Source organism: Triturus cristatus, chromosome 2_1 (assembly GCF_964204655.1).
Source record: "Triturus cristatus chromosome 2_1, aTriCri1.1, whole genome shotgun sequence".
NCBI lineage: Eukaryota > Metazoa > Chordata > Amphibia > Caudata > Salamandridae > Triturus > Triturus cristatus.
Genome location: NC_140581.1, coordinates 907329757 through 907357755, shown reverse-complemented (window position 1 = coordinate 907357755; position 27999 = coordinate 907329757). Strand labels below are relative to the sequence as shown.

Here is a 27999-nt window from a genome sequence, read left to right as displayed (position 1 = left end):
GAGGAGTTTCTCTATTTCAACAATGTAAAGGATACCCATTCAATTACCCTATCTCCAATGTTTTTACCTACATCTGGTCCACTTCCAATTGTATGGGAGGAATGGATTGATAATGTTGAAAACTATTTATAAGCAATTGCTGATGTAAACTTTAAACCAACAAGGAAAAGAGCCTGTTTACGCCATTATTTAGGCAAAAAAAAATAGGAACGAATAATGCAGAAATATTAGATACAGATGTGGAAGTCAAGAAGCGGTTAGAAATTTATTTTAGCAAGCAAGTTACTATTGTCATGCAGAGACACAAACTTTACACACAGCTACAAAGAAGTAATGCGGCAGTGGATCATTTTGCAGCCAGATTAAGGGAGTTGGCATTGAAATGTGACTTTGTCAACATGACAGATCAACTGATTAGAGATCAGTTAATTATCCAGTGCAAAAATAAGAAGATACAGGAGAGACTTTGGGCTGTGTGAAATCTCACATTAAATGAAGCAATAGAAATTGCAAAAATTGTGGAAGAATCAGAAAGATGCATGCTCAAAATGCAAGAAATAGATGCAGCAAAAGTTGAAGAGGTCAGTGTGGTACAGAAGAAAGACAATGTCACCAAATATTTTAAGGGAATAGACAGTAAAGAATATTTTGTGGAGGGTGGTAAAGGAAAACATAGCAACAAACAAACAAATAACCAATCCTCATTGAAGGGATGTTACAGATGACTAGCATGTCCCATGCTGCCAATTTTAAGTTTTTTTTTGCAAGAGACAAGGATTGCTGTATGTGTTGGAAAAGAGGTCATATTGCAAGAGTGGGTAAGGACAAGTCTACTATACAAGTGGGATGTGCAGAACAAGATAACAAAGATATAAACAGAGTATTATGCATTGAAGACAAAGGAAGGGCACAAAGGAATAGACATAGAACTGCATTTATAATCAATGATGCTTGTGTGGACTTACTGGTTGATCAAGGATCCATGTCCAGCAACATTCCTAAAATATAATTTGAGAAAATGTGGCCTCACTCTGTTTTACAACCTAACGATATTCAGCCCAAAGGATATAGTTGGGGAGGCATTCAAATAATAGGATCTATGGATTCCACCTTTCCATTTAAAGGTCGGGTGGCAAAAGGCAAACTGTAGGTATCTCAGAGTGAACCTGCTATATTAGGGTGTATACAGAAGTATGATTTGCACATTAGATTTGATCCCAGGTCTAATATACATAAATGTGATTATGTGCTCCATGACAAGGTTGGATTGTTGAGGTGCTATGTGCATGAAATAAAATTGAAAGACAATGCAGTTCTAGTAAGGCACAACTTAAGGAGGGTTCCCATTGCAGATTGTGGTGGGGTGACTAGGATGATAGAAAACATACAAAAAGTAGGCATAATAGAGTCTGTTGAGGCCTCAGAGTGGGTGTCTCCAGTGGTGATAACAAGGAAAGGTGACAGTCGTAGACTTACGGTGCTTGAATCAGGGTATTGCTGTGAATAGTTTTCCTTTGACCCATTATTTCAGAAATGGTTTTGTTACTCAATGGTGCAAAATTATTTACTAGATTGGATTTGAAGTCTGCATATTATCAAATTAAATTACAACCCAAATCTAAGCAACTCACTGCTTTTATAACAATGGAAGGTGTATTTCAATTCATGAAAATTGAATTTGGCTTTGTATCAGCTTCAAGTGTATTTCAAAGCATGATGAATTATTTAAAGATGTGCTCAATGTTTTTTATTTTCAGGGTGACATAATTATTTTCGGGGCTAAAGTGGAGGAACAAAATAAGACATTAGTGAGAGCGTTGAAGGTATTAAGGAAGGTTGGTTTAATGGTGAGGAAAGAAAAATGTCAATTTTTGTTGAAGCAAATTGAGTACTTAGGATTCACTATTTCAGAGCTGAGCATCGCACCCAAAGATGACTGAGTGATAGCTATTAGACTAGCTCCATCGCCCAAAGGGAAGGATCAGTTGTGTTCTTTTATGCAGCTCATAGAATATTACGCAAAATGTATTCAGGATTTTGCAGAAAAATACAGACCCTCTGAGAGAGTTACTGGGGAAAGGGAAAGTGGTCAGTTGGGAGGAGAGACATGAAAAGGTTTTATATGATTATCAAACCGTAGATTAGTAACATACAAATATTGTTTTCGTTTGATCCAAACTGTACTAATATATTAATGTTGGATGATAGTGCTCACAGGCCGCAGTAATTTTGTAACAACATAATGAGGGAAGTGATAAACCTGTTGCATTTGCATCTAGATCATTAAGTTTTAATTATAAATTAGTGGTATATACTCGTAAGTCAGAAATTAAAAAGGAGGCTTGGAACAAGCTACTTTCCATTGATGTAATTAGGAATAGTGCCAAATTCTGGAGCGTTGTTAATAAACCATTTTTTTCAAATAATAACAACAGTCCACTGGAATGAAATATTCCCGGAAGAGGACTGGCTTAACCATTTTAAACATATATATGGGGATCAGGGGGATCTTGGATCCCCAAGTACACCATATGTAGTTTAGGACTGCACTTTAGTGTTCACTGATAAGGAAGTAGCGGTGGCCATACACCAGATGTCAAGCAATAAAGCACCTGGACCGGAAGGTGTCCCAGCGGATCTTTTTAAAACGAATGTATTATTATGGTCTAATTTATTAGCAAATGTTTTTACCACGGCCTGTAAATTTGGTCTGCCAAAATCTTGGTCCCAGTCAGTTATAGTCTTGGTCTTCAAAAAGGGAAATAGAGGAGTTCCTCGATGTTATAGGCCAATTTCACTGATAGATTCTGCAGTGAAGGTTTTAGGAAGAGTTGTCCTTGGCAAACTCACTGACTGGTTGAACGACACCAATATCCTCTCAAATCTACAGTATGGGTTCAGAAAGGGGAGAGGACCCATGGACCAGTGTCCCCGAAAAATGTTTTATTGGCCGGGAAGTACACGATCGCGAAGAAAGGTTCACTTCATTTGGCCTTCATGGACCTTTCCTCGGCCTTTGAACGAGTGAATAGATCCAAACTATGGCACTTGTTATTAAAATTAGGTTTGGACAAGAATATCATAAACTTTCTGGCTGACTTGCATAAGGACCTTACAGTCACAGTGAGATTTGACCAAAAAGGCAACATTACACGAGGCATCTGTATCATTAAAGGTGTCAGACAGGGTTGTATTCTGGCCCCACTTTTATTCACTTTATATATTAACAACCTTGATTCAGTTTTAATGGGGGCGAGTAGGGACATCCTACGTGAGGGGGAGCGGTTAATTCCGGCTCTCCTATACGCGGATTATGCCATCTTGATAGCTCGAACAGCAATTGGCCTACAGCATCTTTTAACTACCTTTGCTGATTTTATGAAGTCATTGGACATTGATGTTAATTTTTCGAAATCCCATTCAATGATTTTTGGTCTTAAGCCTAAGAAACCCAAGATTCTTTTTTGTGAAGGCAACGTAATATCACGGGTGACCTCGTTTACATATTTAGGGGGTTTATTTGATGAAAGGGGTACGTGGATACCACAAATGAAAGCAAACAGAAATGTAATGGCTAGATCTACCCTGGCAGTCCTTGACTTTGCTCGCAGATTAGGGGCAAAGCCAATGCAAGCAATGTTAAATATATACAGGGCCAATTGTATCACCATAGCAAGCTATGGCTCTGAACTTTGGGGATACAGAGAAGTTAGGGATATCCAAATAGTTAAAAATAAATTCCTAAGAAACTTGTTAGCTGTTCCACAGTCAACATCTTCTTACATAATCCACCAAGAAAGCAGGTTAGGTTTTATGTCAGACCTAATCGGCGTGCCATCTTTATTAAAGTGGCTAGGTATTTGAATAAACCCGGATCTAGGGATGAATCGTGAATTATTCGGGATTGCCTTGCACTTGATCATGCAAGCAGTATCCCCTGGTTGAGCTATGTGAAAAGGCTCGCCACTTATTTAGGAAGGCCAGAGCTGTTTAACTTTCCAGAGAAGCTGCTAAAGGTGGATTTGATTTGGGCTAAAAATATGTATCTACAGGTGTCGCAGACAAATAGAGAAGCCACGGAATTGAAAAAGCCTCTAGTGCGGACTCATCAATTGTTATCCACTTCATGTACTATGGAACCTTACCTTAATATAGTAACTAATCAACACCATTGTTTCCTTCTAGTGAGGTTTAGATGTAATCATTTACATCTACTTCTTGCAGAACCAAAGGGATGGAAAAAGATTGAGGACCTGGGTGTTTGTACGTGTGATAGTTTTTCAACTCAGGACTCATTGCACTTTGTTTTATTCTGTGAGCACTTTATGCATATCCGGAATCGGTTCATTTTACCTATTTTAAGGGGCAAAGTATTTTTACAGGCTAGACCTGCTTTTATATATTTACAGATGCTGACTAATGTTTGGGACATTTTTAATATAGCTAGTGTATCTGTAGTATTTAATGTGTCTTATGTAGTATGCTTTTATGGTTTTAATTAACCGAATAAAGTGAATTTGACTGACTGACTGATTATCAAACCGTAGATTAGTAACATACAAATATTGACTTTGTTTGATCCAAACTGTACTAATATATTAATGGTGGATGATAGTGCTCACAGGTCGCGGTAATTTTGTCACAACATAATGAGGGAAGTGAAAAACCTGTTGCATTTGCATCTTGATCATTAAGTTTCAATGAATGCCATTATGCAGTGTTTGAGCGTGAAGCTCCGGTGGCGGAATGAGCAGCAAAAATGCTTTCATACTTATTTGTGGGGGAGATATTTCACATTGCATATGGATCATAAACCTTTGATCAGTGTGTTACAACCCGGAAGGACAAGGAAAGTTTCAGCAAGAGTAGCGGGATTTGTATCTTGTTTACAAGAGTTCAAGTGTAAAATGTAATATGTAGTTGGTTGGAAGAACATGCAAGCTGACTGCTTGTCAAGCCTTCCTTTCACATGGAGGGTGATGTGAAGTGTTAAGAGAGTGTGGTTGCAAATTTTGATGATGCTTTAAAAGGTGAACAGGATGCTAACCTGGGCGGACTTTGCGATCCTCGGATATGGCCTTGGTTAAAGTACCCAGGATATATAAAGCCAGACTAGGAGCTCGCTCCTTCAGATATCTAACGGCTAAAACCTGGAATACTCTGCCAATAACTCTGAGAACAGAGACTTCCGAAGGTCACTTCCGCAAACAGCTCAAGACATGGTTATATAGCCAGGCGGATCTCTCATAAACTCTTAGCTAGCGCTCCTCTCTTTTCTTTCTCTCTCCGGTGTCACAGCGCGGGGACACACCGATGTGGTGTAACCAAGCGCTTTATAAATGTATTAAACTAAACATTACAAAGAGGGAAAGGGAAAGGTCTGCACAGAGTGATGATGTTTTTCAGAGTTTGATGGTTATTGCTCATGAAAAATGGAAAAGAGAAGCAGGTTTGTGTATTCCTTTGCAGAGATGTGTTAAAGTTCAGGATGAATTGTCTTTGGGGGCATCAGATATGGTGGGTATGAGAGGGGATAGGTACATACCCCCGGAAGGGACAAGGAAAAAAATGATACATTTAGCACATGAAGGACATTTTACAGACACTTACCAAAAGACAGGTGAAGGAAAACGTTTGGTTGCCAAGTATGGATGACGAAGTCAAAAAAAGAGTAGAAAGATGTGACGAGTGTAAGGAGAGTGACAAACACTTAAAAGGTGGGTGGTGAGACAATGGGTACTGTAACTGATTATAATGGGGCATGGGTAAAATGTTGTGTTGCTCTCATCAGTCCTATGGATTATTTATCAGGAAAAGAGCATTTTGCCATGGTGGACGTATTTCCAAGGCGGATGGATGTGAAGTTTGTGAAGATTATCACCACTGAAAAAGTCATTGAGATTTTTAAGGAACTTTTCAGGAGAGAAGGATATCTGGGAGAAATTGTGATGGACAATAGGACTCAATTCACAACCACTATGCTGCTGTCAGGCTGAGTAAGAGACATGTTGTTTAAATATTCTGACAATGTTTGATATGCACGCTTTGTTTTTAATTTATATATGCTGTGCCTTTTTTAACAGGTTTTTAGTAGAATTATTTATGATGATGTTAAATGTATTTGTTTATATTGTATGTACTTTTATGGTTTTACTAACTGAATAAAGTATTCTGACGGACTGAAATCCACTATGATGCAGGAGATTTTGAAAAGACATGTGTTAGAAAGGTGTGCACTGAATTGTATATTTCCCAAGGCAATGTTTTAGTGGAACGAGCTGATAGGATGGTCAAAGGCACTTAAAATGGCTGTGAATGGAAGGAAAGAAGTTAAGAGTGCTGTAGAAGAAATGGTTTGGGCATACAATACCACAAAGAATGGAGTTACTGGTGAGTTGCCATTTGTGAGGATGAGAGGAGGAGAACCTAAATGAATGTGATGCCTTAGTGGATGTAGAACTGGGGAAAGATGAATATGATAAGAGATTAATTGAATGGGATAAGGGTTTCTGAAGGAGATTTAGTGAAAATCAAACTGTGAAAGAGTAGTGTTGAGTGACTAGTGAAGCCTGTGTCTAGATTGCATGTAGTACTTAAGAATGGTTACAAATGGAATAAAAGGAGGGTGGCTGTATTTTGTAAGAATCATAATAAAGATCAGTATCTAAGATCTAGGGAGGAGAATGTAAACATTAGTAGACATTGCAGTGAATTTATGTTAATGGAGGATAGAGACACGGTCAAACATAATGACATCATAGAACGGGGTGTGAATGAGATGGCTGGTGGAAAGCAATGGAAGCGAGTGCAGGAAGTTTAAAATTCTGTCATGGATTTATGGGGAAATGGTCATGGGGAACATCGGCTGCCAACTAGGTTTAGAGATTTTGTGATGAATTAAAATGGTACAGATATGCTTTGTAATAATAATTACATAATATATAGTCTGCTCTTTACAAACATTTTCTTGCCGTGGTCAGTTATTTTGGGAGTGGTGTTGTGAGTTTGTATTATATAGCATGTTACATCTATATTGTTTAGTTCAAATCAAATCAAATCAAACCAAGCTTTATTCAATTTTTGAAAATTAAAATCATAAAAGCAAACATATTAATAAGAACAGCAGCTAAAAATAGAAGCATTGGTTACATATAAGATACATCCTTATACTGTAAATACAGAACGTGTTAGAGATGATAAAAATATATTCATAAAATACATCTGATCCAAAAGAGGGAAAGTTTCATGAACAAGTAATGTCGCCCTGACTGATTCCAACCTGTGTCGAATTTAAAGATTTAATTATTTGCACATTTTCTAGCTCGTAACACGCCCTTTAAAAAACCCAACACTGAACCAATGCAATAACAGTTTTCCAGCTTCTGTAAATACATAAGTGCAGGGCGGCATTGCCTCCATCCACCTTGTTTTAAAAAGGGAATCAACCATTTGCGCCTTTCATTAATATAAAATTTACAAAATAAAATAACATGTATAGTAGATTGCGGTGAAATATTGTCACATGGGCAGCAGCAAAGTTCCCTCGACCAATCATTAGTTTTAGGGTGGGTGGTAAGGAGATAAAAAGACCCAAATCTAAATCTGGATAGCAAATATCTGTCATACCCTCCTGCAACCCATGCTAGGTATGGTTGGATCTCGCATGTTACAGTAATAATTTGGTGATTAATCACCGTGATTTTATTCAATTCTTGGGCTAGCCTGACTTCTTCTAAGTGAGTCATGCACGTTTTTTTGAGGTCCTTTCGATTAAAAGAATTCATATTTTCAGGTAAAAAATAAAAGTCTGGGCGACCAATATCATGCATGAACTTTTTGACATACTTGAGCCAGGGTATTTTGTCCGCATTATCCAAACTCATGGCGTCCATTATAATGTCCCTATTTAAGCCGGTGCTAACTGAAGTCCAGATTCTGTGCCATAACAAGATTGGTTGGATTTTAATGAAGTCAGAAATATAGACGACTCCGAGCTCACTATGGCAGTTAAAAACTGAAGTGCCAGCTGGAACCCCCAGGATATACCTTAAAAACTTAAATTGCAAGGAAAGGGGATATGCTGTAATGTCTTTAATACATTTTTTATGTTGTAATGGGTATTGTGTAGTCTAAGAAGGGCCTTCCACCTCAGTTTGGTTTCTGTATGTTGTTCTTGTTTGGCACAGTGACCAGTGGTTGTGAGGTCACCAGAATCTAAGAAAGACAGTTACAGTGGATAGAAGAACGGGCAAGGGATCTTCTGTTTACAGCTGGATAGGATAAAGTGGAAGTATATTTCTATTACTTTGTCTGCATCTTCACTTCAACAAGCCACAAGGAAGTGGGACACCTCGAAAAGGCCAAGGGACATAACTCAGACCCCTGAAGACCCTGTGGTGCAGAGGAACCCCCTAGAAGACCAAGGCCAAGGAATATCAGTAAGATATGGGTGACACGGTAGCACCACACCACAATATGCAGGGGTGCCCCAAAAGTTTGTGTTATGCCAACTGCAGAAAGTAGCAGTCAGTGATTACTGAAAAATGAAGTTGAAGCCCTCTAAATCAAAGGGCAATGGCATGATCTTCAGCATAGAAGTGTTCTGGTTGCAGGGAAACCAGGTAAAACAAGGCTAACTCGCAAGCTCATGTAAAACTATTGAGTTTAGCTACGTTTTAGGAGGTATTTCTAGTGGGACATAACACATTAGCGTTGTTCTGTTTTCAGGTCTAGCCAATATAAAGGCTTATGTGATTGATCAATGGCGCCTTGAAGGCACGGTGAGAGATGTATGAGAGTAGGATGAGTGGTGGGGCCATGCCTGTGTGAGTGAAGGGTTAGAGTTGTGGACAGGAGAATGCAGGGTGGGCTGTATGCCCTTCTGAGTACAGAACATTAAAGCGAGACCTATTGACACTGTCAATGCTTGTTTTTAAATGTTATAGTGAAAATTTACACCTATAAGAAAAAATAAGTAAAAATGATATTGTTACTTTTTGTGAGCATTGAATTTGACTAAAGCGCTTAAAAAACTTATCAGGATATTAGTAATGCCATTGTTTTCCATTGGTGCTTGCTATTGCCCTATTGGGGTTTCATAGCCGAGTTAATAACAAATGTTACTATCGCAGAACTCAATGCTACTCATAATAATGACCTTAGAAATATGAAAAGTGGAGTCTGATTAGTTGTGTGCCCTGTGTTAGTAAGGCTTCACATACATGTTTACAGCAAACACTACCCACTAACAATGTGCACCTTGTGTATTGCGGGTATTCAAAAATAAAATTGGGCACGTGCATGATACGTTCCACATTTTCCCCCTTGATGGAAATTATGTTTATATTTGCATTTTATAAATAACTCACCGAACTGTGGGCAGATAAGTGCTTATCTCTACCAGGCTTACATCAGTCACTTGGGAGCACGAGCTGATGGTCAGTCCTTCTAGTTTTGGACATTGCTTCACAATATGATGGACAACACGATCTCTAACCTAGAAAAAAGGCAAAGAAGCAGTGACAAAATCAATGGTGTTCGGTTTTTACTGCCTTAAACTCCAGTAAGACAGAGAGATTATACACATCATAGACAACCTCAGAGAAAACGCCTATCAAGTGATGAGCTGAAGCTGGTGAAAGGTGTGCCAGCTCTATTTTTAGAGAAACTTTTAGAGAGGGAACTCCATTTCCATCACTTATGGCCAAGAGGTGTCACCTTGTGTATTGTACTCCAGCTGCTTGCATTTACAAATACTCTGGGTGTGTAACCTGACCTCAGGGTGATTTTTAAACTCTCCTTCTCGCTGGTAGCATCCTCATATTTGGCCCACTAGAGGAATATCTTTGAGTGTTTTATCTGAGAAGTGACCCAATTAATCTGTCTCTGACCTAAAGAACTGCAAACATTGAGTATGTGCTTTGAAGCTGGGCAAAGGAAACTTTCAGGATGCAAAAATGCTTTGAACCTCAAGTTTTACTGTTTAAAAACAATACACCAAGCATAATTTGTTTACTCTCCAAATCCACTTTAAATTGTAATCCCGATTTCCTCACATTTACTTAAAATAGTGTACCTTTCAGCCATTTCTGTGCTCAGTTACACACTGAAATGTGAAAAACACACATTTTATTTATAAAAATGTATAATAGACCAAAACATTTTCTTTTCACATTTGGGCATGATTATGTTAACTTATTTTTATCAAATAGGCCTTTTCTACATTATACGTGAAGAAACTTATAAGTAGAGCTTCCAGTTTTATGGTTTTTTTTTTAATTCCATCTGTATTTATCCATATTTATTTTATGGCATCTTATTGGTATTTATCCACATTTATTTGTGTTTCAAGAATAAATAGAGTGGCAACATGGTCTATTTCCACATTTATTTAACTGATAAAATTGCACTCAAAGTTTGATGTCTGTTGTGTTCTAGCAAATTCAGCAGTCAATATAGCAAAACACAACACCCACATATGAATATTAGCATTATATAGAAATATATGTGAACATATATCTGTATTTAAGGCAATCTCATCCTTGCAGGTCCAGGAGTGAACCGAGGTGTGGGTCTGAATGTCCTATTTTTATACCCTAGTGGTTTTCCTCTGGAAGGTGGGAGAAGCTGCTAGAAAGGTTCTTTGAGGTGCATGGAATTTCCTGACTTCCTGCCCTGGCTCCAAGCTGGCTGCAGTGACAATGTGGATGTGAGAGGTCCGGTGTGTGAAGGCAGATTACACCCGTTCCAGTTGTAAGTGGGGCTGTGCTCAGCTCCACATCCCTCATCTTGCCAGCAGATGGCCCATTAAGACACTTCTAACCCCTTTTTGTGGGGAAATTCACAAAGTCTAATTGTCTGCTACACCCAGTCATGTGACCTAAGACAGGCTGCAAGCACAAAAGGGCTAAGGGCAGGAAAATGTCCACTTTCTAAATGTGGCATTTTCAGAATTGTAATAAACAATAAACAATCTGACTTTACCATTAAAGAGGATTTTTAATAACAATTACAAAGGTACCAAACTCGGACTGGCTACCTGGTCCCAATCATAAGGCAACCCAATGCTATCTTATGGGACAGGTAGGCCTTAAAGCAGTGAGAAACGAATTTAGGTGTTTTTCACCAACAAGACATGTAAAACTAAAAAGTACATGTCCAACCATTTAAATACAATGTACCCTGTCCTATGGACTACCTAGGGCCTACATTAGTGGCGATGTATAGGCAATGAAAGGGGAGTTTAAGGCGTGGCACTGGGTTATATAAAATGCCAAGTCAAACTGCCAACTGAAAACTGCATTCAGAGTGCAGTAGCAGACCTTGGACATGTTTTAAGGTGCTACTTACATGGGTGGCAGAATATGTGCTGCAGGCCCACTTGTAGCATTTAATTTACAGATCATGGGATTATGACAAATCCAATTGGCCGCACTCTGCTCGTCTTACCAGCAAGTTGCCCCAAGGAACTGTGGTCCATGTAGTGGCGACGGCGAGTACGCCTGTGCCAAAGTGTTCGAAGAAAGTAAGTGTCGCATTAGCCATCCCTGGACACGCGTTTCGAGGTAGTTGCCTCTCGTCAGCAGGGAGTAGGTGAGTGTATGGGGGTGCCGCGTAGACTGCCAAAAAAGTATTAACAGGTAAAGTACCACTCATGGCGCGCAGGTGCTGGTCCAGGGCTCGTCAGCCCAATGGCTCAAGGGAGCCTTAATATAACAAATCCTATTGGCCGCACTCTGCTCGTCTTACCACCAAGTTGCCCCAAGGAACTGTGGTCCATGTAGTGGCGACGGCGAGTACGCCTGTGCCAAAGTGTTCGAAGAAAGTAAGTGTTGCATTAGCCATCCCTGGACACGCGTTTCAAGGTAGTTGCCTCTCGTCAGCAGGGAGTAGGTGAGTGTATGGGGGTGCCGCGTAGACTGCCAAAAAAGTATTAACAGGTAAAGTACCACTCATGGCGCGCAGGTGCTGGTCCAGGGCTCGTCAGCCCAATGGCTCAAGGGAGCCTTAATATAACAAATCCAATTGGCCGCACTCTGCTCGTCTTACCAGCAAGTTGCCCCAAGGAACTGTGGTCCATGTAGTGGCGACGGCGAGTACGCCTGTGCCAAAGTGTTCGAAGAAAGTAAGTGTCGCATTAGCCATCCCTGGACACGCGTTTCGAAGTAGTTGCCTCTCGTCAGCAGGGAGTAGGTGAGTGTATGGGGGTGCCGCGTAGACTGCCAAAAAAGTATTAACAGGTAAAGTACCACTCATGGCGCGCAGGTGCTGGTCCAGGGCTCGTCAGCCCAATGGCTCAAGGGAGCCTTAATATAACAAATCCTATTGGCCGCACTCTGCTCGTCTTACCACCAAGTTGCCCCAAGGAACTGTGGTCCATGTAGTGGCGACGGCGAGTACGCCTGTGCCAAAGTGTTCGAAGAAAGTAAGTGTCGCATTAGCCATCCCTGGACACGCGTTTCAAGGTAGTTGCCTCTCGTCAGCAGGGAGTAGGTGAGTGTATGGGGGTGCCGCGTAGACTGCCAAAAAAGTATTAACAGGTAAAGTACCACTCATGGCGCGCAGGTGCTGGTCCAGGGCTCGTCAGCCCAATGGCTCAAGGGAGCCTTAATATAACAAATCCAATTGGCCCTACTCTGCTCGTCTTACCAGCAAGTTGCCCCAAGGAACTGTGGTCCATGTAGTGGCGACGGCGAGTACGCCTGTGCCAAAGTGTTCGAAGAAAGTAAGTGTCGCATTAGCCATCCCTGGACACGCGTTTCGAGGTAGTTGCCTCTCGTCAGCAGGGAGTAGGTGAGTGTATGGGGGTGCCCCGTAGACTGCCAAAAAAGTATTAACAGGTAAAGTACCACTCATGGCGCGCAGGTGCTGGTCCAGGGCTCGTCAGCCCAATGGCTCAAGGGAGCCTTAATATAACAAATCCAGAGTGCGGCCAATTGGATTTGTTATATTAAGGCTCCCTTGAGCCATTGGGCTGACGAGCCCTGGACCAGCACCTGCACACCATGAGTGGTACTTTACCTGTTAATACTTTTTTGGCAGTCTACGCGGCACCCCCATACACTCACCTACTCCCTGCTGATGAGAGGCAACTACCTCGAAACGCGTGTCCAGGGATGGCTAATGCGACACTTACTTTCTTCAAACACTTTGGCACAGGCGTACTCGCCGTCGCCACTACATGGACCACAGTTCCTTGGGGCAACTTGCTGGTAAGACGAGCAGAGTGCGGCCAATTGGATTTGTTATATTTAGGCTCCCTTGAGCCATTGGGCTGACGAGCCCTGGACCAGCACCTGCGCGCCATGAGTGGTACTTTACCTGTTAATACTTTTTTGGCAGTCTACGCGGCACCCCCATACACTCACCTACTCCCTGCTGACGAGACGCAACTACCTCGAAACGCGTGTCCAGGGATGGCTAATGCGACACTTACTTTCTTCGAACACTTTGGCACAGGCGTACTCACCGTCGCCACTACATGGACCACAGTTCCTTGGGGCAACTTGCTGGTAAGAAGAGGACAGTGCGGCCAATTGGATTCGTTGTATTAAGGCTCCCTTGAGCCATTGGGCTGACGAGCTCTGGACCAGCACCTGCGCGCCATGAGTGGTACTTTACCTGTTAATACTTTTTTGGCAGTCTACGCGGCACCCCCATACACTCACCTACTCCCTGCTGATGAGAGGCAACTACCTCGAAACACGTGTCCAGGGATGGCTAATGCAACACTTACTTTCTTCGAACACTTTGGCACAGGCGTACTCGCCGTCGCCACTACATGGACCACAGTTCCTTGGAGCAACTTGCTGGTAAGACGAGCAGAGTGCGGCCAATTGGATTTGTTGTATTAAGGCTCCCTTGAGCCATTGGGCTGACGAGCCCTGGACCAGCACCTGCGTGCCATGAGTGGTACTTTACCTGTTAATACTTGTTTGGCAGTCTACGCGGCACCCCCATACACTCACCTACTCCCTGCTGACGAGAGGCAACTACCTCGAAACACGTGTCCAGGGATGGCTAATGCAACACTTACTTTCTTCGAACACTTTGGCACAGGCGTACTTGCCGTCGCCACTACATGGACCACAGTTCCTTGGGGCAACTTGCTGGTAAGACGAGCAGAGTGCGGCCAATTGGATTTGTTGTATTAAGGCTCCCTTGAGCCATTGGGCTGACGAGCCCTGGTCCAGCACCTGCGCGCCATGAGTGGTACTTTACCTGTTAATACTTTTTTGGCAGTCTACGCGGCACCCCCATACACTCACCTACTCCCTGCTGACAGGGGCAACTACCTCGAAACACGTGTCCAGGGATGGTTAATGAAACACTTATTTTCTTCGAACACTTTGGCACAGGCGTACTCGCCGTCGCCACTACATGGACCACAGTTCCTTGGGGCATCTTGCTGGTAAGACGAGCAGAGTGCGGCCAATTGGATTTGTTGTATTAAGGCTCCCTTGAGCCATTGGGCTGACGAGCCCTGGACCAGCACCTGCGCGCCATGAGTGGTACTTTACCTGTTAATACTTTTTTGGCAGTCTACGCGGCACCCCCATACACTCACCTACTCCCTGCTGACGAGAGGCAACTACCTCAAAACACGTGTCCAGGGATGGCTAATGCGACACTTACTTTCTTCGAACACTTTGGCACAGGCGTACTCGCCGTCGCCACTACATGGACCACAGTTCCTTGGGGCAACTTGCTGGTAAGACGAGCAGAGTGCGGCCAATTGGATTCATGGGATTATGGTATACCACTCTACAATGGATTTATACATAAATTAAATATGCCAATTAGGAGGAAGCCAATCAAACTGTTTAGGGGAGTGAGCACAAGCACTTTAGCCCTGGTTGCCAGTGGTAGAGTCCTAAGGCCAACAAAAACTAATTTCAGCACAAAAATTGAGGTAAGTAGGCAAAATGTTTGGGGGAAGACCACCATGCTAATAACCATGCTACATGATCCAAGGCAAATCACTTTATTGTGCTGTTATTCTGTTCACTTAGGTGTCCAGATTTCAAACCCATGAAACTTGTTAAATTATGGTAGACAAAAGTGTAATAAAGGACACTTCTTTGAGTCATTCAGTAACTTTCACTTCATACCCCTTGGAAGGGCACCACACCACTCAATGTAACAAGTATTACAATTGGAGGAACTGTTGTGCATCCAGTTTCAGAGGCACCCTTGTTAAATGCTATATAAAACATATCTTCATGCACAACACCTAAAGAGCTCACTATAAAAAAAACACCTCTTAACTTTGTTGATGTTTGCTTATCTGCACTTGTCTCTGTCTTCAATATCAACTTGTTTTGAGGCCTTGGGCATAAGGTTCTTGCCTTTTAGTACTCTTTGAAAATACTGATGAAGATTACTATGTTGTTGAGGTGAAACATATTCATGAGGCGATCAAACTTCATGGTATACTGTTTAATAATCACAAATCTCAAGGATGAGCTGATTCAAAGACATCAACAGTGTCACTTCACAACACACTTGCATCCACCAGCAGCTTTAGATTGGTATTTATCTTTCAATATTGTATTTTCTTCTTTTGAATAGTGCTTTTGCAACTAAACCATAGTTTCAGAGAGCTTGTTGTACATGCATGAGATGGGTTAGAGTATTAGTGAAAGGCAAAGTAGACTTAGAGACTTACAGTGAGTCACAGCTGTCAAGACTGATGGAAGAGGATGATCTTCACGCATTTACGGTATTTTCTGAAGTCAGCCTCAAACCATGAAGGCAAAAAGTATGGTGTTCCAACTGCCTGAACCCGAAAGGACAGGGGCCTTCCCCCAGTTCATTTGTAACTCAATTAGAGCGGCAAGTGGTGGTTCTATGTCTTTAACTCTAGGTCCATCTCCTCCCACCTCCCTTCACAAACCTTAGCTAACCGCCAAGTGAGAAGCTGCCCGGTTGTTACAGGGATGCCCGGTATTAAGGTTCAGAGACTACTAGGTGGTCTCACTTATGTGGCAGCTTTGTTCCTTGAGCCGCCAATATTATACAGCACTTACCCACTTCCTCCCGCGGACTGTAAATGGAGGATCCCGGAACGGGCTCTGGTTTTCTGGTAGGAGCATGGTGCCACTGCGATCCAGTGTGCTCCAAGGGGGGCATGGAGCTCACAGAGCAGCGCGCGTACGTGTTCTGAAATGATCCAACTGGAGGCAGCCGGTGGTGCACTTCATTCGTCACTCGATACTATGGAATGCAGGGCCTCTCAAGTTGGATGGCTGATTCTGAAGTAGGTGGGAGGAAGCACAATGGCCAGCATGTTGCAAGCATGTATTAGGGAGACTCTGGCTGCTGGGGAAGAGATTTCACTGGTGGATGTTTTAATGGCAGCGGCCCCCACTGGAAAGATTGCTTCACCAGCAATATCTGCTGCAACACAGCACATGAAAAGCAACGTTGTAACAGGAGGCGGCGTGTCAATAGCTTCTGTACTGAAATACTGTAGCAACATTTTACAGCTCACATCTTACAAGTCTCAGGAGGTTGAAGCTCAGTCGAATTTTTGGAAGTTTCAGGGAATTGCAGAGGCTTCAGCTCCAGTGGATGTGGTGGACAAGACTGCAAGTACCCCCGGTTTACCTGCTGCACTACTGGAGGGAAATCCTGGTGCAATAGAGATGGAAACTGTAGGCTCTACCATGATACCGCAAATACTTGATAACAATGTAATAAATAACACTTTGTTATTGCAGCAGTAGTAGCCTCAGTATCAGGTGGAGGAGGTAGTTCTGGTGCCGAGGAGGCAAGTACACAATCAACAAGGTGATGGTATTCAACCAACCGGGGCAATTCCAAAAATCAGAATGGAGCACTGAAGGGGCCCACTGCGAGACTGGGTAATGTCAAAGGGTGAAGTAAAAGCAATAGTATCTTGCTTGTCTACTGCCAGCATAGAGGTTCAGCTGCCAGCTAAAGGGGGAAGGACGCAAGGTGTGGAGTTAGCATCAGTTGGTATGCCCGGATCAGATGCTGGCCCTTCCCAGGATACTCGCCTCAGCTCTGTTGGTAGTCATTCCTCTAGTTTCTCCAGTTCTGGAGAGCTAGAAGATTCTTCAGCTAGTAATGAAGCTCAGGAACCATCTCTTTCGGCAGCCCGACAGCTTTTGCAGGTCCAGCGAGCAGAGGCGCAGCAGCACTATGCGCAAGTTAGAGCTGACAGTGTGACAATTCATCAGTCAATAGCAGAGGTCGCTAGCAAAGTAACTGCTCTGTCCACAGAAGTGGTAGAACAACAGAAAAGGTTGCGGATGGAGAAGAAGTTGGATCAGCCACTGCTAAATCTGTTGAACATCATGAACATCGGCTGGCTTTGGTGCAGTCTAAGGTTAAAGATCTTGAAAATCGCTAGAGAAGGAACAATCTGTGATGGTTTGGCATTCCGGAAGAGAAAGCGGGGGATGACATAGTGCACCTGTTTGGGAAAGCCTTTCCTGACCTCATGGACTGGTGGTACATGGACTTACAGATTCAACGGGCACATAGGCTACCCTTAAATCTGGATAGCAATCGGTATTTTTCTACTTCACGTTCTGTACATCTTCCCCCAATCCTAGTGTACATATGCAAATTTTTGCTGAGACTGGCAATTTCGATGAAAGCCAGTGGCAGTGGATGGCATGTTGATATTTGTCTGTTCAGATCTCAGTAAAATTACAATGGATAGGTGATGGAATCTATGCTAACTCATTGATCCCCTAAAGGCGGTTTGGGCACAAGTCTTTTTACAGGAACCGGCAAGGCTCAAAGTAATTCATAATGGGTAGATTCAGATGTGTTTTACGGAACAGGATGCAATGACAGCCCTCAGCAATATTAAATGGATTATCAAGTGATTGAGATTTGAATAGCTATTTGTGCACTGCTTACTGGGTTGCTTTATTTCTGTACTCCGTTTTTTCTTATTATTGTTTCAAAGGGTAAACTGGGTGGTTGGCGGGTGCTCGGGGGGCATGGGGTGGTGATCTCTTGGGGCTGTTTCAAACATCTACAACCCAAAGATGCGGAAGGGTGTATCACAAATTGATGGAGGTATAAAAAGGCATGATTTCCGAGGGCAGGGTGGGATGGTTAAGAATAGAGCTAACGTAATAATTATTAGACTAAAGTGTATGTGTCAGAACGTATCTGGCTCTAATTCCTCCAATAAGCAACAATTGGTATGGTGGGAGATTAAAATATATAACCCATATTTAATTGTGCTAACAGATACAAATTTGGCTTATAAAGATAGACATCTATATAAACAGCATGGCTATAATCTGTTGATAAACACGTCACAGACTGTTCCTATTCAAGGGGTTGATCTATTGGTAGCAAACAGCTTGAAGTATAAGAATCTGAGGGATGCATCTGATGCTAGGGTCAGATGGGTGATTGCTGAACTTTTGATAAATGGTCAGAAATTTGTAATTTGTGCAGTTTATGGGCCAAACGTTGAGAATCCTGAGATGTTGAATGAGCTCTGTTTGGAATTACTGGATTGGTCGTTGAAATGCTGGTAATGGGGTATTTTAACTGTGTGATTGACTATGCTTTAGACTCAACCAAGCATCTTGTCACTCCACGAATGGTGAAGACGAGGGCTTCTGTTTTTGAACTCCCTCAATTACACTGGCTTACCGATGCCTGGACGGCACTGTATCCTACTCTACCAGGGTGCACGTATTATTCATCCCCGCACAAGCACTATTCTCGATTGACATGAAATTTATTAAATGGGGGATACTCGAGGAAGTCGAGATGGAGGTATGCTCTAAGGTTTCATTGGACCATAAATCTTTTATATTATGCATAAACTTGTTAGGGGTTGGGTCCAAAGGCGCCACTTTTCGTTTCATAGACACGTCTCACTAATTTAGAATACAGTAAGGTTTTGGAACGTTCTCTCACGGGATCTTTGGAGGATAACTTGAGATTGCTTCACCTTTGGTGGTGTGGGATAAATTTAAAGCCTACATTACAACATAGTTTATTAATACACAAAATAAGGATATGCAAAATTGTGTTAATCAGCTGGCCCAGGAAAATTTACAATTGAATTTATTTCACGCAGCAGCTATTAGGGCAGGGCATCCTGACGAGTGAGCACTTCATACCCAGGAAATTATTAGGCAATCTCAATGAATTCAAATGGAGAAAATTGTGGCTACTTAGGCTAAAAATAAATCTCCTCAGTATGAATATAGGGATCAGGTTGGTTAAGTACTGGCTCATCAGATCTCAAATAGAAAGGCCAGGTGCATGATCCAGGGCATCAAAGGTAGTGATTATTCGGTTTATACACTCCCTCAAGCCATTTCTGAACAGTTTTCTCTATTTTATAAAGAACTATATAGACAACCTCAAATTTCTTGTATGAAGGAAGTAGCAATTTACGTCGAAGATAGCAAGTTGGTAAAGGGATTGCCATCAGCATTGACACAGATGGATATCACTGCTGGGATAATAGAGGCTGCCATTATAGGCAGGCGATGATTCAACCCCTTGGAATTTTATAAGATATTTAAGGATAGCAGAATTCCACCACTTCAAAGGGTAACGTAGTACATTGATTAGGTCGGCAAAGTTCTGGACACCTGGAATATGACCAATATATCAATATTTATAAAGAAGGGCAAACCACCAGAGGAGATGGTTCGTATAGACCCATCTCTCTTATCAATGCTGATGCTAAAATCTTGGCCAAAGTTTTAACTATGCTGCTTGACCCTCTTTTACCAGATTTAATATCCAAGCAACAGCATGGCTTTATTCCAGACAGGGATATTACAATTCATATTAACACTGCAGTCGGAGCTTCTGATGTAGCAGAGAGAATGGGTACAACACTTTCCTATGATTTTATTAGATGCATAGAAGGCTTTTGATCAAGTAGCTTGGGAATGTCTATGGAGTTTAAGGAGGGCTTTCAGGTTTGGTGAATGATTTTGCAAATGGGTACAGGCTTTGTATAGCTCTTCGTCTTCTAAGCTGTTTTATGCAGGCATATCCTCACCGCCTTTTAAGATTCAGCAGGGTACACAGCAGGGTGCCCTCTCTTCCCTCTGTTCTTTGCACTGTACTTAAAGCCTTTCCTCCAATCACTGCAGAAGAATGCTGGAATTAAGCCTATGGTTTCAGTTTAATGCAAATTCAAGGTTAGTGCATATGCCGATGATGTGGCAATATTTTCTGATGAACCACGAACTGCTATGAACTATATAGTAGAGGAGACTGAGAAATTTGGGTCGTTTGCAGTTATAAATTAGCGCCGGGACACCTCCGCTGGAGGTAGCTTTGCGCTCTACAAGCTTGAAAATAAATAAATTGCTAAAACTTATCTGTTGTTGAATAATGAACCAGTTACACCAATACCAGGGGTGGGAACTACAGCTACTTATCTGGGAGTACAATTAAGTGCTAAGATAGATAAGATCTTTAAATTTAACTACAAGCCCCTGCTTCAGTCTGTTATTTTAAAACTGCGGTTCTGTAACAGGTTTCCTATAACCATTTCAGGTCGCTGTAATGTTATAAAAATGTATATTCTTTCAAAATGTTTGTATTTTTTGGGGGCTGTACCATTAAGGGTTCCAAATGTGTTTTTTAAGAAGTTAGAAGGGACTTTAAGTAGTTTTATTTGTGTGTATAGGCGTGCAAGGCATTCTATAAGTTTGCTAAAATTACCGTATAGGCATGGAGGGATGCACTTTCCAGATTTTGAACTATATTTTTGGGCAGCTTTTACCCTCCATCTGATACCGTTTCCTTGCTCCAGTAGAACCAGACTCATCTGCATTTGGCTACTATTTGGCAATGAGTTCAGAGAGTAGGCTCTTCTTCTACAGAATAACAGACCCCAATTAATACAAGCGGGTAAGGTTTAAGTTTATTTCTCAAAGAGCAACTATCTGATGAGAAAACTGTGCCAAATGCTCTATAAAGTTAATCAATGAGAAAACACCGCTCTGGAACAACCCAGCTTTTGCTGGGGTGTTTCATGATTGTGCTTGTAAATTATGGCACAGATCTGGCGTACTGATGGTAGGGCAGCTATTTGATGTGAACGTCTTTTGTACTTTTTCTCAGTTACAAACTGAGTTTGACCTTCCTTGTTATCCCTTTTTAGGTCTCACTGAGTCAGTGCGCATGCGCTGCTCGGAGAGACTTTAGTAAGGGCTTTAAAAAATGCTACCGCCGGCTACAGCTTGCAGTGCATGTGCGCGGGCGCGTGCTTCAGCAGAGGAGCCATTTGGCGTGATTACTGCTGGGCGCGCACCACTCGCGCACATGCCGGCGGTAGCATTTTTAGCTTGCTAATCGCGGCACCGGTGCTTTACTTTTAACATTAAAAGTAATGCGCCGGTGCCGCGATTATAGCAAAAGTAAAGAAATAGAAACAAACATCTATTTCTTTACTTTTGCTATACTCGCGGCACCCGCGCTTTACTTTTAATGTTAAAAGTAAAGCACCGGTGCCGCGATTAGAAAGAAAACAAGCATTGGCATAGCCAATAGGTCTCGCCTTTGGGACCTTATAAGTGTTTAGCCATGCAACAGTTGCATAACTAAATACTTATAAGGTCCCAAAAGCGAGACCTATTGGCTATGCCAGTGCTTGTTAAAATATTTACAGTTGAGCGATTACTTTTACACTGAAGGCAACGCGACAATTGATTTGAAAGCCCCATTTATTTTTACAAACATCCTTAAAGCTAGTCGAAAATCACTGATCATCATTTCCTACCAAGGGTTTTGTGATCATGGGAGTGATAACAGCCTTCGCCTGGCAGCTAAAGGTGCAAAATGCTCTCTCAGAAGGTGTTACCATCAGAAATATATTGGGCTTTTGAGACGGTTGAGGGCATTTTGCATTCTGTTCAGTTAAAACTGCAACAATTTAAGACTGTTTGCATGTTATACTACATGCCAGAAAAACCCATGAGATGGGGTGTGAACCTTTACCCAGGCAATACTAGCTGTCCCAAATGTAGACGTCAAGCAGCAGACATTCTTCATATGCTATATGCATGCCCCACCCTTAAGGTATTCACAGACGAGGTGTTGCAGCTTCCTACGGCAACTCTAGGATATAGACTCCAATAAACTCCTATGGAAATAATGTTGGGATACAGAATGGAGTTCAACATTGGGCTAAGACGGCTGCTATCTATACTTATAGTATTTGCTAGACTCTGTATTGGCAGATCTTGGGTCTCAGTAGTCCCTGCCGAAGTGATGTGCAACCATCCCGGCAAATACATCATTCAGAACAGGCTTTGAACATAGTAAGGAGTGTTTGGTCCCTTAGGAGGTTTGACAGATTATGGGTGCAGTTTAATTGGGATCTGTAGACTAATGCTAATTAATTCTTGTGAATTTTTGTAAATGGAATGTACTTATCTTTTCTTTGGATGCTTTATTCCTGCTTGCCCCTTGCGTATTTGTTATTATACCTATCATTGATTGAATTTCTGGACTTTTATTTTTCTTTCTTCCTGCTCATCTGTTACACCATCTATGTTGAATGAAAATAACGATTGTTTAAAATGTAATGTGCTCATTGATTTGCCAATGGTATGTGATCTGACTAAATCTGACTTAATTAAAATATATTTAAAAAAAATGAAAATAACATACCGGGTTTCACCTGCTGTGTGAAAAAATTGATAAGGAGGATCTGAACCACTGATATTCAGCCACTGCTCCCAGAGTTCACAGGAGATCTTAAGCCAAATGAAAAGACTATGATGGTTATATTCCAATATTTGTATTCCTTAGCATTGATGTTACAGAGCCATGATTTTGTTGATTGTGGATCACCCCCGGCATTAATGGTTCTTTTAATAACTGGGATGATGGCAGTCTGAAGGAGTTTGATATTGTTTGTATTGCATGGATCCAATGGCAAGCTGAGGAATTTAGGTGACTCATGATTTTAGTGATGAAAGGCTCTGAAATGGAGAAAACATGTACAAGAGAATCTGATTGGGTTCTGGGGTCATTGACGATCTTCGTGATGATAAGCTCTGAAATTGAGATAGCATGTACAAAAGAAGCTGATTGGGTTCCGGGGCCAGAAGTCCTTTAGTGGGGCTGCAGCTTGGGTGAGATTAGCTGAGATCAAAGCAATTTTATCATTACATTTATCAGGTAGGTAGTCAGTGACTGTTCCTTGTCTCAGCAAGTGATGCAGGGATTAACTGATAGACTGAAAAAAGAAAAATTAAATCTGATGAGCACATACGGCTAGCAGGGATCCAACTGTGAGAAGATTTGGGTGGGAGATTTGTTTTACGATTTTAGAAAGACAGAATGCTTAATTGACCACTGCCTGCAAATATAGATTCTCTCATGGAATCTGTTTTTCATGAATGTTACGTGCCTGCATATGCAGCAGAAAAATCTTCACTTTCTCATCAAAAGAGATCCAGAAAAATATACACCTCTACAAGTTTGAAATAATCTCCATTGACTGTGTTTTTTGACGCATACGAATGAAAGTATTGACTTACCACATTGAGCCCTGTTACATTCAGCATGGTCAGTTCTTTCAAAGCAGAGGCTATTTTTGTTAGGCAGGCATCGGTTACTTTAGGGATTCTGCCAATGTTCAGGGTCTTCAGATGGATGCAATCTGCAGCAGTGGAGTTTATACACTGCGGTGTTAAAGCATGGCAGCCAAAAACTTCTAATTTGTTGAGACTGTAAAAGAGAAAGTCATTATTACAAGGCATCAGATTGTACCTAGAAGTTGGAAATATGCACCCATTTCTGGGGGGAGAGGTTGCAAAACATCCTATGCACAATAGTAGAACATAGTTAAAAGGTGCTGGGATAGCTCCTAACGTGAATCGAATATGTGTGCTATTTTATATTCTGAATAAGATCACCATGAAATGTTAAATGTGTATATTAGCACAGAGTCAAATTAGCATAGATGACACCTTCCACTGAGGGTGCAGAATATCTTACTTACTTACTCTACCACTTCATCGTACACAAAGTAAACGCTGTATAAAAATAAAAATAAACAGTTGAATACGCAAAGCAGAGTTAGCATAAGGAGAAACGGATATCACAATATAATAGAGCTAAACTGCAGATGCAAGTAGGACATATAAAAAGAAATCTAGCCTGTGCTGTGAACATTTCAAAAGAACGTACAAATATGCAAGCAATTGAGAGACTTGCGATCTCATTTAGAACTGACAGAGTGGGTTCTCCTCAGTGGTGCTAAGGCAGAGGAATGTTGCCCTACAGGACAAATGAATGATAATAACACCATGCTATTTTCATTTTATGTTTCCGTACGGGCTCTGTTTAAGTGTGGGGTGGGGTGGGGTGGGGTGCCCACAGAGCAGAGGGAGTAGTGGTGGATGCTTTCTAAATACACATGACGGTTTGGCCAGCCCGTCTTGGGCCGGCCAAACAGTCATGCGCACTCAGTATTTCCCCAACCGGCTGTATTGCACAGCCGGTTGAGAACATACACAGTCTCCCACTCCCTGTCTGAGTGCCGAACCAGGCCGCTCTGACCAATCATGACGCTGCTGTCATGCTGGTGACAGCAGCATTGTGACCTTAGATAAGGCTACATCACTGTGACTGGTCTCTGGGTTTCATGTACTGTACTGGGGGCTGTTGGGGCACTGTGTGCCTTACTTTTGTTTAGTAGTGACTGCAGGTGGTGCCGCATTTCATTTTTTGGTGCTTTAGCTCTGTGTCTGGTCTCTATGTTTTGTTTTACTTTACCAGCAGCTGCCTGGGGAGCATGCTCTTTCTTTTAGTTAAGCTGCTGTGAATGGCGCGGCAAATAATATTTAACACAGAGGGTGCCGTGTGGTGGCTGGTTTTTACGTACATTTACAGCAGCAGCAGTTGAGAAGGTAGCATACACTTTACTTGGTTAAGCGCTATGGGTGGTGCTGTGTTTAATATTTTGGACACAAAAAGTTTCACATCTCAGTATAATACAATAAGCGTAAGCTATGCCTACTTTATAATGGTTTACGACAGTGTGTGGTGCAGAGGGCACCACACTAGTTTCCTTTTTCCTGTCGCTCTAGAGGTGGTTGCCCCATGTCTAAGGCAGAGCCTCTTCCAGTAGACCTTTTTTAGAGTTTGTCTCTTCCATGTTTTATAGTCACTGCAGTACTTAATTCTAGAACATGGTTTCAGCGAGATAAGCTCCTTCTTACTTTTTTCCCTTAGTCCTAATTGGGAGAGTTGTTGAGTTCAGGTCTTAAAATCTCACTCTGAAAACGTAAGGGAGATACCTGGTTTGGGTCCAATGAATGCACTGTCAATATATGCCTGGTTCAAGGCAGACTTTCCTCATAAACAGTTTTTAGGACGATTAAAGGAAAGTGTTTCCTTTTTTATTGGCCACTGTGTATAATCACTCTTACAAGCTATTTGCAATTAAGTGGGAAGTTATCTTTCTAAACAGTCTCAGTCAGGCCTCTCTCTCTCACTTTCCTTGATGAAGTTTGAGGAAGGGATTCATGGTCTCCAACTGTTTCCAAGGGGGACTTCCTGGACAGATTGAAATATCTGCAGAGCTTATTCAATCTTCATCATAAAATGTTTTCTCCTTCACAGTATTCACCTACTTATACCTATCACTCAGTTCCTTCTCCGTTTTGTGAAGAGGAGAATGCACAGTTTTGGGGATGTCCACTCTTACCCAGGGAGTAAATATTTATAAAAAGGGGGTCTTAAGTCATTATTCCTTCTCTCTCCTTTATCCTACAGATGGCTTGGGAGGCATGCTCATGCAATTTCAGAGAGTACTGAACACACAAAAGCAGCCAGGGACTGGATGCTGCACCACCTGAAGTAATCACTTGTAACAATGCTCCCATGTTGCCCACCTTTAACGGCCAGCTGCTTATTGACCACCCACTCAACAATTATTGTACTAGAAAGAGAGGCAACAAACACAATTGAGTATGGAGAAACAGATAGCATAAATCAGAACTCATAGGTAATCGTCACAGGGATAGATGTTTCTTCTTTATTTAAGTGTCTTCAACCACACTATAGACATGCAGCCAATGAGTTTCACCTTACAAAGACTTCATCAGGGCAGGATTGTGAGTTTACCAGTTTTTCACACACTCGTAAGGCACAAAGAAAAGTAAACCGCACTGTCGATCGTAGATAAATTTCAGTCAGAATGTCACACTATGCCATTCTTAAACATATCAAAGTCCAACCCCGCACTGTACCACGATCCCACAGTCAATTCTCACAAGCACTCATTGTATGAATTCGAAGGGCGGGTGTTATGAAGAAGATATACCATGGTAGAGGACTATGGGACATGGCCTTGATGAAGCTGTACATGGCAATTTGATGACCCAGGGAGCCTTGATTCAAGGCGTTGCTCATTTTGTTCCATAAATGTGTGAGCGATAGAAATCCTACCACCCTTCAACTTCATACAATGAGTGTTTGTATCTTGTTTTGATTCCACTGTGTGTGTGTGTGTAATACAAAGATAAGTGTTTTTATACATGCAGCGTGGAGTATTTTTGAAGCGCGCGCAGTTTGTTGCGAGAGGTGTGTTTTGCCAATAAGTTCACACTGGAGCCCTGAGTATAAGACTGACTGTTCGGTTTCAAGCTACCAGAGGGTGAGCACAGGTTAACGGACAAGTATATCAAACTCATCCTATTTGTAACTGTGGATTCTGACTGGCTCAGATGCATATTATTAAATAAACAACAAAAGAGTATGACCAAAGGAAAAGGAGAGAAACAGCAAAATAAGTCACTCATGTTTATTAAATGAACCCTCACTCACCAACCTAGTTGGTGACATGCTTCATCATTGGGTTCCCACCAGAGAGACCGAGTGTCTCCCTGGTGTGCTACAACGCCTGATTACAGTGGAGTGGGTTTTTTGTGATGCAAGTGTGATTAAGTGAGAAGTGATTTAAAAAGTGCTTAGTTCAACCGTAAACAAACTTTATTTTATCACTTGGTGGATTTTGCCTGGACGTTGCTGTCCTGCAGCTAAGTGCCAACTCTCGTAGTCTGGGTCTCGAAGTATTCTACAAGGGCTGGTGAACTGGCCTCCAGTCCATGAAATACCAGGGAGACAAAGGATATCCCTGCCTCCACAAGGTTGTAAGGACTCACTCTGTGTGCAGCAGAGACAGGTGAAAATGATTGCGGCTGGGACAAGGACCATCTTGACATACATCATCATCTCGCAGTGCAAGAGGAGTGTGGGCGCAACATCAGCAGCCATCTGAGGTGGCAAGACGAGAGGAGTTGGAGGAGTGTGAGGGACTCTTGCAGAGTCTGAGGAACCCGTGCTTGCAACCATGGGACCTGTGTTCACTTGTGGTCCAGAGCGAGTGGTGTCCGAAGGATATTGGGGTAACCTGAGCCAGGAATTGAGATTATCATCGACCTCCAGAATGGGAGGACAACAGTGCCTGACATTGCGCCCTCTGTCCAAGGTCATTGGCTCCCTCTCCCTGAACCCATGCCACAGGGTAATTTGTTTTCAAAAACACCATGACGAGACCCGTGGGGTTTCTTGTGCCTTGTGGGCATCTGCAGCTGGCCTGAGGGGGTCTGCGGCATGTCACACCTCCGCTTAAGGGGGAAGCACTTCTCCAGACTTAGGAGCATGCTAGCTTCCTGGGTCACAAACTTTTGTCTACGGGGAGAAGAAATCGATCCTGACAGTTTGACCTTTCTGCAATTGGAAAGTCCGACAATTGCATTTAACTGTAAAGTGTATGTACAATGTGTGTTTTGTTTTGATTTCAATAGAGAAGTTTGACAATTACGTATAACTGTAGAGTGTATATGCAATGTGTCTTGTTTTGATTTCAGTTTGTGTAATGCAAAGACAAGTGTTTTTTATACATATGGTGTGGACTCTTTTTGTCACGTACGCAGCATGTTGTGAGAGGGGTGTTGTGCCAATACTTAATAATCCACATTTGTAAAGCGCGAACAATCACCCGTA

At 42.1% G+C, this 27999-nt stretch overlaps 1 protein-coding gene across 1 annotated transcript in view; it reads right to left on the bottom strand.

Moving 5' to 3' along the window:
- LOC146866082 (uncharacterized) overlaps nucleotides 1-27999 on the bottom strand; it is a 666825-nt gene that overhangs the window by 66331 nt on the left and 572495 nt on the right. The window contains exons 11-12 of the mRNA XM_085633172.1: nucleotides 23523-23712; nucleotides 9369-9496 (exon numbers count right to left, since the gene is read on the bottom strand). Of these exons, the coding sequence (XP_085489298.1) occupies nucleotides 9369-9496; nucleotides 23523-23712 (318 nt within the window). The remainder of the gene's footprint in view (nucleotides 1-9368; nucleotides 9497-23522; nucleotides 23713-27999) is intronic.